Source organism: Amaranthus tricolor, chromosome 2, assembly GCF_026212465.1.
Source record: "Amaranthus tricolor cultivar Red isolate AtriRed21 chromosome 2, ASM2621246v1, whole genome shotgun sequence".
Classification (NCBI taxonomy): Eukaryota; Viridiplantae; Streptophyta; class Magnoliopsida; order Caryophyllales; family Amaranthaceae; genus Amaranthus; species Amaranthus tricolor.
In genome coordinates, this window is record NC_080048.1 from 33480187 (window position 1) to 33493679 (window position 13493).

At 31.3% G+C, this 13493-nt stretch overlaps 3 protein-coding genes across 5 annotated transcripts; 1 reads left to right on the top strand and 2 right to left on the bottom strand.

Moving 5' to 3' along the window:
- Nucleotides 1-326: 326 nt before the first annotated feature.
- Nucleotides 327-7837, bottom strand: LOC130806417 (protein SHORT HYPOCOTYL IN WHITE LIGHT 1). 2 transcript variants are annotated; one of them, XM_057671485.1, is made up of 4 exons: nucleotides 7315-7837; nucleotides 5493-5558; nucleotides 3988-4147; nucleotides 327-760 (listed from the first exon to the last, which is right to left on the bottom strand). In XM_057671485.1, exons 1-3 carry the CDS (start codon nucleotides 7678-7680, stop codon nucleotides 3989-3991), a joined length of 591 nt encoding a protein of 196 aa, XP_057527468.1. In that variant the 5' UTR covers nucleotides 7681-7837; the 3' UTR covers nucleotides 327-760; nucleotide 3988. The 2 variants fall into 2 exon arrangements, with proteins under 2 accessions (XP_057527468.1, XP_057527467.1); XM_057671484.1 differs by lacking the exon at nucleotides 327-760 and having other exon boundaries at nucleotides 3428-4147.
- LOC130806411 (triacylglycerol lipase OBL1-like) lies at nucleotides 689-4733 on the top strand. 2 transcript variants are annotated; one of them, XM_057671478.1, is made up of 4 exons: nucleotides 689-1005; nucleotides 1108-1278; nucleotides 1904-1937; nucleotides 2070-4733. In XM_057671478.1, the coding sequence occupies exons 2-4, from the start codon at nucleotides 1123-1125 to the stop codon at nucleotides 2597-2599; spliced, it is 720 nt and encodes a 239-aa protein (XP_057527461.1). In that variant the 5' UTR covers nucleotides 689-1005; nucleotides 1108-1122; the 3' UTR covers nucleotides 2600-4733. The 2 variants fall into 2 exon arrangements, with proteins under 2 accessions (XP_057527461.1, XP_057527460.1); XM_057671477.1 differs by having other exon boundaries at nucleotides 839-1278; nucleotides 2070-3028.
- Nucleotides 7838-9907: 2070 nt separating the features above from the next.
- LOC130806370 (putative F-box protein At1g23770) lies at nucleotides 9908-12025 on the bottom strand. Its single transcript, XM_057671415.1, has one exon. The coding sequence runs from the start codon at nucleotides 11882-11884 to the stop codon at nucleotides 10262-10264; it is 1623 nt and encodes a 540-aa protein (XP_057527398.1). The 5' UTR covers nucleotides 11885-12025; the 3' UTR covers nucleotides 9908-10261.
- Between the last annotated feature and the right edge of the window lie 1468 nt (nucleotides 12026-13493).

Genomic DNA, 13493 nt, shown 5'->3' on the forward strand with positions numbered 1-13493 from the left:
CAAAGTACAAAGCTTTTTTGTGCATTTTTTTAAAAAAATCTGCTACTATTGGCCATTCGCAAAAGTTCATTGCTACCATGTAAAATATCCCATTTCACTTAATATTGATTTGTTTTTTTAAAAAATAGGTTTTTATGGAGGAACGCCTACGTAGTACGCACCCCACAAACTAATTATGTAAGCTATATGCATGAGTTAGAGAATAATACAAGATCTGAATTCACTTTGCTATTAATATTCTTATACATTAGCAATAATTTACTTCATAAAATAAGATTAGAATAGACATTGAATATCATTGAAACAGTACAAGTAAAAATACAGGCTTAAGTTATTTTAGTTAGAACAAGTATTAATTTTTTCGAATAATAATGTCTTAAAGTGGATTCACATGTGCCTATAAATAAAATAAGATACTAAGATACGTGATATGTGAAAAAGCTTTAAACAGTCCCATTTCACATATAAAATCCTAATTCTTTCGTAAACAAATAAACAGTACTTATTATGTAGACGAATTATCCTAATTATTCAAACCCTTGAAACGTGTAGGTAATTCTTAGGCTGCTAAGAACGTAGTCGGACTAAGATCAACTTGACTTATAAGAATAATACCAAATCCCATCAAAATATTGACCCAACCACTCCAAATGATTATATATATTTAGGTATTCACCCCGTTCTTTGCATAATAAGCTTCACTTAAAGAACATGGATACCATTCAATTTGCACGCTGTTCTAGCCATGTATCCTTGCTACCTGATAAAAAAACAAAGCAACCTTTAAACATATTTTGAAACATTTATGTTTTTCTCATGAAATCAGCAATAATACAAAAGTGTTAGATCACAATAATATTTCTGAGAAAGAGAACATATATTTCCACAGAGGAATGATATTAATCTCTATGTTAATCCAATTATTGCTCATTAATATTTCTAAGCCTTTAAAAAAATTTCGGACATTACTTGAGGATTTTCTTAACAACGGTGTTACTACTCAAAGTAAATATATATATAAATATATACTTACCTATTCTTTTGATAATCTATAAGTTGTTATAATTTTATTATTAGATTATGCTAATTAATTGTTTTGGTAAACAGGAGATAGCGATAAATATGTCTTTTCTTGGACATTCAGACATTAGACTAGACCTGGACAAAGATATTAAGCGCGAAGATGCGAGATATTATCCTGCTCTTTCTATCATGGCGTCTAAGCTTGCTTATGAGAATGAAGCTTTTATTAAATCAGCCGTCACCAACCGTTGGGAGGTATCTGCTTAATTTTATATATGTACCCAGTTTTTTTAGTCTATTGTTTTTTCTTTAGAACAATGTTTTATAAAAAAATTTTGTATCTTTTTCTTCTTTCATCCACATATTTTTCTCTATTAAAATGTACTTACTATAAACACAATACAAATAATGACTCCGATATTATTTAATGTTTATTTTAACACCTGTTGATTTTAAAAAAGATGGAGGAGGTTGCCATTAGATTTCCATATTGCCACCTTATCTAATACTCCATCCTTTATACCACTTGTCCCCTTTTATTTTATATATCTATTATAATAATTTATTTCTTAATTTTTTAATTTAATAAAATTTACACTTAACGTTTTTTAAGCTTTTCATTTTTAATCATTCTTTTTGTTTTAGCTACATTTACTTTATACTCTCGTCTAATTTATGTGCTAACTTATTTTTTATTTTGCTTATATATCTTTTCTATCGATTATTTTCGTTATTTTACATTATAAATTAATTAATAAAGTAACTAAGCATTATAATAGACAAAAGGAACTACAAAATATTATATATCATATTATTAATTTGCAAGTAATTTTTTTTTTTAGTAAATCTTATCTTATATTTCCTCTGTCGACTCTTGCAGATGGAGTTTGTTGGCTTTTACAATTTTTACAATGGTGAGATATTTATCGTGCATAAATCACATATATGAGCACTTTAAGCCAGCTCCTTATATGATCGATCAAATGATATATAGTTATCTAGTTATGACAATTAAATTAATATATGCTAATACATGTTATTTGCAGAATTTCAACATAAATCAACAACACAAGCATTCATATTCCAACCTCTATCTTATTACACAATTAGAGAAAAACTCAAGGAAATGTTGGCAAGTAATAAAAATGCAAAGTTTATTGTGACAGGACATAGTTTAGGAGCTGCACTTGCCATTCTGTTTCCATCAATATTGGCTTTGCATGGAGAGAAAGAGTTATTAGATAGGTTAGAGGCTGTTTATACATATGGTCAGCCTAGGGTTGGAGATGAAGATTTTGGACTGTTTATGAAAAATTGTTTGAGAAGACATAATATTAAGTATTATAGGATTGTTTATCGCTATGATATTGTGGCTAAGTTACCATTTGATAATACTTTGATGACATTCAAGCATTTTGGAAAAAGCTTACACTTTAACAGCCTTTATCATGGAAAGGTTAGCATGCATATATATTATCACTCTTTCGATATAATTCAGCACTTTCTTTGTTGCTTTAAAATTACACTATTTAGAAACTTTTTTATGAGATATCCTCGGCCTCAACCATCAGCTTAAGCTTTTAGTTGAGTTCTTCTCTTGACATGGTACGTATCAGAAGTATACGTGACGGAAGGTCATGTGTTCAAATCTCATCCACGCCTCATGTCAAAGTGGAATATTTCGCGTCAAGTATAAGGAGAGCTTGTGTAGCATTCACAATTCTAGCCCAAAGGGCTTTCGTGTGAGGGGGCGTGTCCATGATATTTAATATCATGAGGTTTCAACCATCAGCTTAAACTTTTAGTTGAGTTGGTCTCTTGACAATCTCGACGCTAAAATTATCAATTTAAACTTTTGTTTGACCAAGTTGTTTGGTCAATACAACGGAAGGTCAAAAATTTAAATCTCATTCACATTACATTTAAAAAATAGAATATTAAGCGTCGGTATTAATAACTCACGTATTGTGTTAACCCAAACTACTCTAACCCAAACTACTTTCGTGCATCATGGTGTGATATAGCATAAAACATTTGCATATCATAAGAAGTCAATAATAAGCTTAAGTCTTAAGTTGAGTTGTTTATTCAAATTTTCAGAAACAAGCAGGGAATATGTGTTCGCTTTGTGTCATTGGTTCACCATTTGATCATATTTACAGCAACATAACTGCAAGTTTGAGACGAACATAAGCCATTGTATGTCGTAGTTGTATCATTGGAAAGAACAAAGGGCATACTCATTTTTAAGCACACACAAACAGAATTTTAAGCCCTTTTTGTATGTATAAGCTTGTTTTGTTGTATATTATAAAATGATTTTTGTATTTCGCAGATTTATCAAATCATCATACATTCTCATCACTTTTTACTTCTTTGAAAAGAACATATTAGGGCTGTCAAGTAATTCTCAATTTGTAAGTTCAATATATTCAAGCTCGTGTTGACAGCTTGTCTACTTCATAAAATGATGTTTGGATATTGTTTAGTTCATTATTGTATTACATGTAAACTATTTCACTTTAAATTAAATTTTTTAAGAAAATAGAATTTCTTGGTCCGCATGCGCCCCACCAACTAGTATTGAATAAATGCACAATAAATCCCAAATTTCCGAGTCTCAGGCATTTGATAATCTTTTCCTTGTATGGAGGGAGATAAATCGATAGTCGATAATCTTTTCCCATGTTGGGGGTATCAAACCTAAAAAGTTTCAGCTAAGTTCATCCTGTTTAGGAAATTCCATCGTTAAAAAATGATTGAGGAAGGTATTGCAGCACCGGCATCATGTGTCTACTGAGATCTTACCCAAAGATTACACCAACAAAAACCCTAAAAGGGCTCTTCATAAAGACTGATTATTGTAGATGGTGAGTATAGATTTTTTTTTTTTTTTTATTGTCTACAGGAGTGTGTATGAATTCTAGAGTGTAACATTTAATGAATTGGAAAAGCAGCCAAGACCTTAAGTTACCGGCTGAGTTCTGTTCCATGCAGATTGATCATAATCATCAAATCCATTCATGTAACGGCTGCGACCTTCTTGCAAGTACAATACTCCAGACCAAACCCCACGTATAAGTAAAATGCTCACAAATACAACACTTCCGAGAGTACAAATGACCTGCATTTTGGAGTGGAGCAAAAGACATCAGCATGGTGAACACAAAAGGCCAGAAAACTGTTGCAATTAATTAAGATAATGAAGAGGATACTACAATTTACCAGTCAATATTCCAAGTACTAAACACACTAACCAATTCACATAACCGACAGTTTTAAGTTCACACAACTTGCTTACGCATAGCAATCACAAACACTAGTAGCTACTATCTAGAACAAAAAATTGCTCATAGATGATGGATTTTGTACCCAGTTAACATGCATAAAAATACACTTATGAGGTGAGGGTGACATTGTTGTCATTGTATTAATAATAAGCAGATGCCTCAAGCCTCAATATAACTCCTTTGCCTATGAAAAGAAATAGAGACAAGCAGAATGTGATAAGTCAGAAGCTTGCAAGATTGAACCAAAAAATCCTTAATCATTCGAGGAGCAGTGCTACTGATATTAGCTCTAGAAAACAACATAGTATGTGAATGATCATAATTCATAACAACCAAAACAGAGGAGGGAAGATAAGAATCCATCCACACCTTTTGTAGTCCATGTTTGACATTGATCTAAAGATGCCCAAGTTTTTGCAAGTCTAATGTATACTCCCATTGTCCCTCTTATTTTGCACCACTTTCCATTTTAATTTGTCTCATTAATTTTACACCCTTTCTTATTTAGGCAATGGTCTCGGTCTCATTTTTTAATCTCATCTACAAATTATGCTCTTTTTTCCATTTTAACCACTTATTTCTATCCTCAACTTGTTTTTTGTCTCATTTTTCAACCTATTTTCCTTTTCCACTAAATTTCACCTATTTTGCACTAGGTGCAAAATGAGAGGGACAGAGAGAGTATCACTAAAGGAAACCATCTAATCTCTCATCTGATTCTTGTCCTTTTGTCGCCCAAATAATTCAATACAGCAGCTCCGATGAGGTCATTTCAGAGGGTGCAGAACCCTCTCATTTGAAACACATGTAAATCATTTCAATGATGTACAAATTGTGCGCTCAATATCAAAGGCATCTTTAAAACTTCATCTAGCACTTTCATCTATTACTAGCAAGTAGCAACAAGTTTGAAAGAATGTCAGGCAGCACAAAGTGATTAATTTAAGGCATCAATCACACAGCACATCAAATTTATGCAGTGCAAACAAAGATATGACAAACTGCAGCACATATTTTTCATCACATCAAAACAAACAGAAAATGCATATATTTTCTTTCAACAAGCTCAAAGCCAACAGATTGCTAAACATCAACAGCGTAGGTAGGTTATTGCAACAGTTGAGATTACTTTTGCAATAAACTGACTATGTTTCAAATTTTATGCATTTAATCCATTACCTCCAGAAAAGCCTTCAACACCCACAAAAATGATAATATTATCAGTCCATTGACAGCAAACCCAACCTATCAAACATGCAAAGCAATATTAAGAACGAGATCAAGCTCTAAAAATCTAGAATAATTATTGGTAAATACATTTAGAATAACAAAAACACATAATCAAGCTAATACTTCACCTTAGGACATGGTTGTATTGAAGATATATTATTAAGGGAAAAGTAAAGTCAAACTAATAAAAATTAAGGTATTTTGATTTAAAAATGAAGTAATAAAGTTGTTACAAACGGAAATATGATTTTAATATGAAGAGAAAGGAGGAGGAACTATTTTAGGTGGGGGGAGTATTCCCCCCAAAAGTCAAGTCAAACTAACAAAAATTAAGGTATTTTGATTTTAAAATGAAGTAATAAAGTTGTTACAAAGGGAAATATGGTTTTAATATGAAGAGAAAGGAGGAGGGAACTATTCTAGGTGAGGGGAGTATTCCCCCCCACCATCTAGAGTAAATATTCCCTTACACACATGCTGGTGTTAGGGGTAAATATTTCCTGGTGAAACAAAAGTCAAACAATGAAAATAAAGGTAAGTAGAAGTGGATTCAATAAGAAGATCAAGAAAAGAGAATACAATGATATTAAGAGGATGAAAACAAAAGTCAAACAATGAAAATAAAGGTAAGTAGAAGTGGATTCAATAAGAAGATCAAGAAAAGAGAATACAATGATATTAAGAGGATGAAAAAATTGGGAGTGTATCAGTTTATCACCCTTATTTTGGGGGTCAAGGAGTGAAATATTTCACCTTTATCCTAGTAGAGTAAATATTTACCCCAAAATGAGGGATTAGTTCAGCTATTCTTCATTCTCCGTCACTTAATAACCATATCTTCCCCTTCACAACAATTTTATTCTCTTAATTATAAACTCTAATAGTCTTGTTTTTTCGGTTTTATTTCTCTCATAGTATCTATTCGCAATCCAAGTATGGCCACGGTGAAGAACTAGTTGCCTCTCTCCTCTTTTCCCTCCACATTAAAACCATAATTCCCCGTTTCAACTACTTTTAACACTTTGATTTCAACTCAAAATACCTTAATTTTACTAGTTTGACTTTATTTTCCCGTAAATATTTACTTTCAATACAAGCACGACCTCATAAGAAACAACAGCAAAGTGTGATTTAATCCTTTCATAACATAATGCACAGTTACCAAATGCAAAAAGTACTCAATTGCTAAATGTTAATAATCTTCTCTTCGGAATTATTTATGATCAAAACAAAACCTTGCATTCTAATATTCTATGTGCCTTCTTATCTCCTTGTACAAAACTTTTCGCAAACCAGGACTTACCAAGATAGATCAAAACTGTTAAGTTCAAAAACTTAAAACAGGGAAAAGATCATATTCTAATTTTGCTTAATCAAACCAATATTACCGTTTTTCCATTCTTTGTTTTCGTTGATACTTATTCAACTAAATCGAACTTATTTCTTCTATTTTTATTGAATATACTATTTTTTTTTTAAAGTAAATAGAGCTACTCCAGCATACATAGCAGAATTAGGTGAACATTGAGCTAATTTGATTAAAATTACAACATTGGAGCCATTTTAAAGCATAGGCTTCTAAAATACTAAAATACCTAAAAATCTCGATAGTTATGATGAAAAGTATTCAAAACAATAGCTAAGATTCCAATTTCTACCTATTTATACCGGGATTTGACAACATTGAATTACTCAACAAACAATTTGAAAATTTCAATCGCACACTGCAAAATCCTCAACAATAAACAATAGAATCAAGAATATAACGTACTAATTTTGTAGAGATAGCAACAGGAAGAACTGATCGAACAGCTTTACGAGCTCGTTTAGACACTTTACGAAATATATTTTCTACAAACCTAATCAACAAATCCAAACTTCGATCTTCTTCTTTATCCTCATCATCGTCTTCATCATCATCATCTTCGAATTCATAGAAATCGAATCCATTCCATTTACGACTATCATTAATCAAATCATCGTTTTCTTGAGAGGAATTTCGGCGAGAAGCTTGAAGAGTAGGAAGATTTTGATGAAGTGAAGGATGATGGTGAGAAAAGAGAAGATTGTGTTGAGGATTATGGAGAAATCGAGGGAATGAAATGGAGGAGAAGGAAAGTGAGGATGTTGCCGCCATTGATGAACACACACTATTCGTGGTTCATTATTCTTCCTGGAAGATGAGCAGTGAACAGTTGTTATTGTTCGTTTCGTATGGCTGCGATACACTTTAAGCTTCACATTTTTTATGAACTCATATTATTAGTTTTGCTTTTGCAAAAAATAAAATTATTTTACTCTTCTCGTCACTTAATAAAGAATATTCATGAAAACTAAAAAAATATTTCCTTTGTTTTTTCAGCCAAAGTAATTTTTGTATTATTCATTATTTCTGTATATTTTGGCTATTCTACAAGAATAAAACATAGTCATATGGATCTTGTTTTATTCATCTTACTGCATATTTTCATAATATCATAATTATTAGTTTTATATAACTCTAGATATAAACGATTGACAAAAATATTGTATTACGCATAAAAGGTATTTAGTGCAAGTAAAAAAAAAAGGAGGATTTAATTCATTCTAGATAGTAGATATATTATTTTATTAAATATTAAATTTAATGGAAGAAAAGTCATGACTATAAACATTAAAAAATATTAAAAAAAGTAAGTGGAAATATATAGGGACAGCAACTAATAAAAGAATATTTTAATAAGTTAATGGGACATGTGGTGACCATACGGAATATAAAAATGTTAAAGTGAAGTTAGTGGAAGATATACGTAAACCATAAGCATTATAAAAGTATTAAAATGAGAATAATCAAGATTATTTTGTCCAAAATTTATGATGTGAATAAAAAAATTTCTTATAGAAATAATAAATAGAACATTCTGCGAATGAAAATTTCTTCCGAAGAAAGTATAATTTATAAAATAAATAAGAAAATTTCAAATGGCATCTTAATAGAAGTTTGCCGCATGAAACACAAATATTGCCCGAATCAAGATTACATGGCTTTGATTTGACATTTACTTATCTAATGTTAATTTATTTAAACTTAAAAATGATTTACTTTTATAACTAACATTTTATTTTATTTTGTATATGATCTAAATCAAGCAAAAATTGATATGGGTGAATTTTGATAGACAAATAGAGCAATACTATTGAACTTACAAGGTATTTAGTAAAAAATAAATCAACCGCTTTTATGCGACCGTTTTACGGTGAAACGAGCTCAGAACAAAAAGTTTATAAGTTAAATATTTTCATTATTGGGTTATTTAACCCAAATATAAAACATGTCTTACGGTAAGACTGTCTCATTCAAAAATTTGTGAAAATAGAATGACTTATTAATTTCAAGGGTTTATTGTCAAGAATGCCCGATGAATTTGTTCTTACTTTAATTGATAACTAGATTATAGATGAAAAAACAAATATTGATGGTGGTTCCAATCACCCTATTAAGCATCATATTCATGAATCACATGGAGAATTTAAAGGCTTTGTTGGTGTGGAGAATGAATCATTTACAAACAATATAAAGCGAAGTAGTGTTAAAAAGTAATAATTAATTTTAGAAACATGACCATATTTTGACATTGTTGGTTTACAAATGATAAAATATAAGACTTATAAAAAACACTTTCTTACATCTCCTTAAACATGCCAAAAAACATGTTCAACTAGATATTTAAAACCTTGCAACTAATCAATCACAATTGAAAGTCTACATGAAAGTCGATGAATCTACTTTCTTAAAAGTTAATGAAAAGCCAAAAAATAATTTTTGATCAAGAAGTTTCAAGGAGAGAATTAATGAGAATGGTGGTAATGCATTAGCGTCCTTTGTCAATGGTGAATCACATTGGTTTTAGAAGCCTTATGAGGCCTTTAAATGATAACTTGAAGATGATTGATGTACTAAAAACGTTTGACTACATAATATGGGTAGACAGACCCAGCCTTGAACCCATTCCAGATAGCTTATTGCCTAAGCCTCCAGAAATAAAGGGCCTTAAATACTAAATGATATTGTTCAAATCCAATTCTGAGCAACAAGTGACTTGTTTGTAAATTTTTTTATATTTAAAGAAATTTTATAATATAATATTTAAATACATTTTATCTTGATTTATTTTTCTTAAAGTGGAAAATTTTTTAAATTTCTAATATAATGAAAAGCCTCATTTTAAAAGACATCTCAAAAATAAATAGAAACTTTAAAATCTTTGCTCCGCCCTTGCTAGTGGAATTGCAACGACTAACATGCGTACCCTTGCTAGTGAAATTGCAACAACAACTAACATGCGTACCGCCTCTAATCAAAAAGGGGATATCCTGCACATTCATTCGAGCTTAACATTATTGACATAAAATACAATTACTCCTTGCTAATTTGTTTATACCATACAAAAGAGTGATCCCAAAAATTCAGGCAAAGACATCTTCAAAACTTACACCTTAAAAGATAAACCAAAGTTTTTATAAACAAAAATTAAACATAAGCTATGCTTGCTACAGATAGTTATATTTTTTCCCGCACAACATGTTACAATTGGGTACGAGTATTTCATAACAGAGTAACTCATAACAGAGGAAGTATAAAACTAGTACGAATGTTGCAGGAAACCGATACATTAAACCTGCAGTCATCTAGCAGGTAGCTAGCTCAACAGGAAGGATGGCTTCCATTACAGTCTTGTTTACAGACCAAGTCCTCCCAGATCACAATTCATCCTCCTAAAAACACGACGAGCTGGATGTTGAGGAAGACCAGATGCAGGAAAACGATCATAATCTCCGCCAACTACAAAAGGCGAGCCAAGGGGATTTGGATCCCTTCGGCTTGGAAATGAAGGCCTAAACCAAAAAGGATCTCTCCATTGATATGGCTTACAATACGACGCTCTCTTCCTCTTCTTCTTTATCTCCCAAGTTACACAAAACTTTTCCTTCCATCGACATTCACTTTGCGATGGTGCACCGTTTCCAAACTCTTCTTCATACTTCATCTTCCACAATTCATTGTTCGAAGCAACAAAACGCAATTCCAAACATACACATTCCACTCTTGCGACACCAACAGCAGGAAGGGACTCCAAAATCTTAAGTTTAAGTTCTGTAGGAAGACACATGAAACAAGACGGAGGAGCTAAACCCGTTTTTTCACATAGGTCAATTAGTAAGGGGTATGAAAGCCCATCCTTCACAATTCTCCAAAACTCGAAAATTTCATGGTTTGGGAATAACTTCCTTGAACTATCAAATTCAACAAGATCACCAGTATGATCACTCATTTTCCAAACAAAGCTCAAAGCTGGAAGTAGCCCTGGTTCATCCAAGCACACTTGGTGTACTTCAAATCCTTTGTTTGGCAAAAAACCATAAATTTTAACAAACTTCCCTAGAGTTTGGAACTTCAGAACAACAGTCTCAACAACCTCAGACTCCGAAACCTCGGGGAGGGTATAATGCAAAGTCATTCCAAAAGCTAAAGAAGGCCACTCCTCAGAAAGATGAAAACCTTCAACTTTCCTCCTTAGAACTGGGTCATAAGCCACAAAACCAGACTCTAATAAAACAGCATGAACAGCAAATACCAATAGCTTATGATTACCACAATTAACAGCAGAATTTCCCACTTCCTTCACAAAAACTTTCTTCAGAAAATTTGGCACAGAAAACTTATAATTTCCCTGATCTTTACATTTGTCATCAACCTCCATTCCATCAATTGGTATTTCCTCATTAGCATCACTCAATTTAGATGAATTTCCCTCATGGGTATCTATCATTTCGCTAGTTTGTGCACTAGAACCAATAAATTTATCGTTTTCACCAGATTCAATGATCTGGGTTTTCCCCAATTCCTCAATACAATTTCTAGGGTTTCCAATTACCGAAACTTCTTTCACATGGGCATTCATCAAATCACTAATTTCAGCACTAGGAACACTTACTTCATGAAATATATTACTTTCTACCGTCTGGGTATTCACAGATTTTTCTAATTGTGCATTTGATAAATCCAAACTTTCAGAAGAAAATGCATAAGGGTTTTGAGTAAAGTAAATTAAATCACCTGAAGTAATACCGAGGGATTCAAGAGATTCATCAGGAGATGATCCACGAAGTTCTTCCTTCTTATTGAGAGATAAAAGCAAACTTCTATGAGAATCAGTGCAAGCAGATGATGATGATGAAGATGATGATGATGGAAAGAGTTGAAAGATGATAATTTCCTTCAATTGTTGAAGATTACAAGTGTTGGAAACTTCGATTTTATGAGTTTGTTTGGTTTCTAAAGATCTAAGCCTAAGTTTCATGATTGATTCAGAGTGATTAACGGATTGAAATTCGTTTTGGATAAATATAACTATAGAAGATAAAGAGAACAAAAGTTTCGCAAAGTTTTCGGGAAAAAAAAGTGACACAGGAACCTTTTCGAAAACTGAAGTAATCTTTACCAATCGTTCAGGTTAATGGTCATTATAGCATTAAAATCCTCTCCATCATTAATTTTTATTATAAATATTTAGATTTTGACATTTATTTTGGAAGAAAAAATAAAATCTTAAAATTTTTCTATTTTTCTTCATCAAGCGATTCTAATTATTAGATTAAATAATAGACTCTCCATTACATTTTAAGTAATGAAGAGAATCCTAACTCGTCATTATAGTCGATTAAATGCGCAATTCCATACCTATTGACTGCATTGAGTGTAAATATTCTTAAATAAGACAATTTTATGGTGAGATAATTTATATTGAGCTGATCAATATATATGTATTGCCTTAAAGTGATTGCTTTGAATTTAAAGTGGTCCTTTTTTTATAGTTTTTGAGTAATCACTTATAACATTAAAGTGAACATTTATAATTTTAAAATGATTAGAAAAAATAGACTAATTATATGAATTTGTGTTATGGTGAAACATTAATTTATTAGCACACTCGCAGATACAAATACAAAGGAATTTGAGTAAACCATTGACAACACTTCAATTTATTAAAAAACTAGTAATATAATGTAGAATTAAAGAAGTTAGCCGAGTTAGTTGAACTTGCAACTATGCAAGAGGTCCTTCGTTTAAACTTGTGTGTGACCCTTAATTTTACAATTTTTTTGTAATTTTTTTTCCTTTTTAAATTCATGAATGATTACTTCCTAAGTTATTCTTCGACATTTGTCATTTGTCATTTTGCCTGCCTGGTGAACCATGAGTTAGTCGTCGCAACACTGAGCCATTGAGTCTTTTTGTTATCTCGCATTATTGCTCTTAGTTTCCCACAAGAAAATAAAATGGGGAGAGATTTGATACACCAAATGTTCACTTTGTTTATACTAGGTATATTAACCATGGAGTTGACTTTGTAAAAGTCTTGTGTCGACTTAATCTACGTATTTTAGTATGTACCAATTTAATAATAATAACGGTCCGTTTGTTTAGTGGTACTAAATTGTGATAATGAGAATGATTTATAGTGTAAAATTTCATCAAAAGTTTCATATCATTCCCTTGGTAATGAAACTTTGATCATAAAAAATTTTTTTGTTTATAAATTTCCATTACCATCTAATACCATCTCTCCCAATGATAATACATTGAAATGCTTTTTATGGAGAAAATGAGATGATTGAAGTTGGACAAGGATGGTCATCAAGAGAGCAAAAGATTTTTCAACTAAAATTACACTAGTTTTTCATTTACATTACCACCGTTTATTATTACCTACCAAACGGGCTGTAAAAGTATTTTTCAACGATTGGACTCAATTGTACTTATAAAGTAAAAGTACTTACTATATTAATACCTTTTAAGATTAGCGTACACTAAATAGTAAAAAACAAATCCATATAAAACTTTCACATCGACTTTTAAGGCTTGTATATTGAAAAAAAAAAAGAGAATTCGTAGTACATACTTCTACT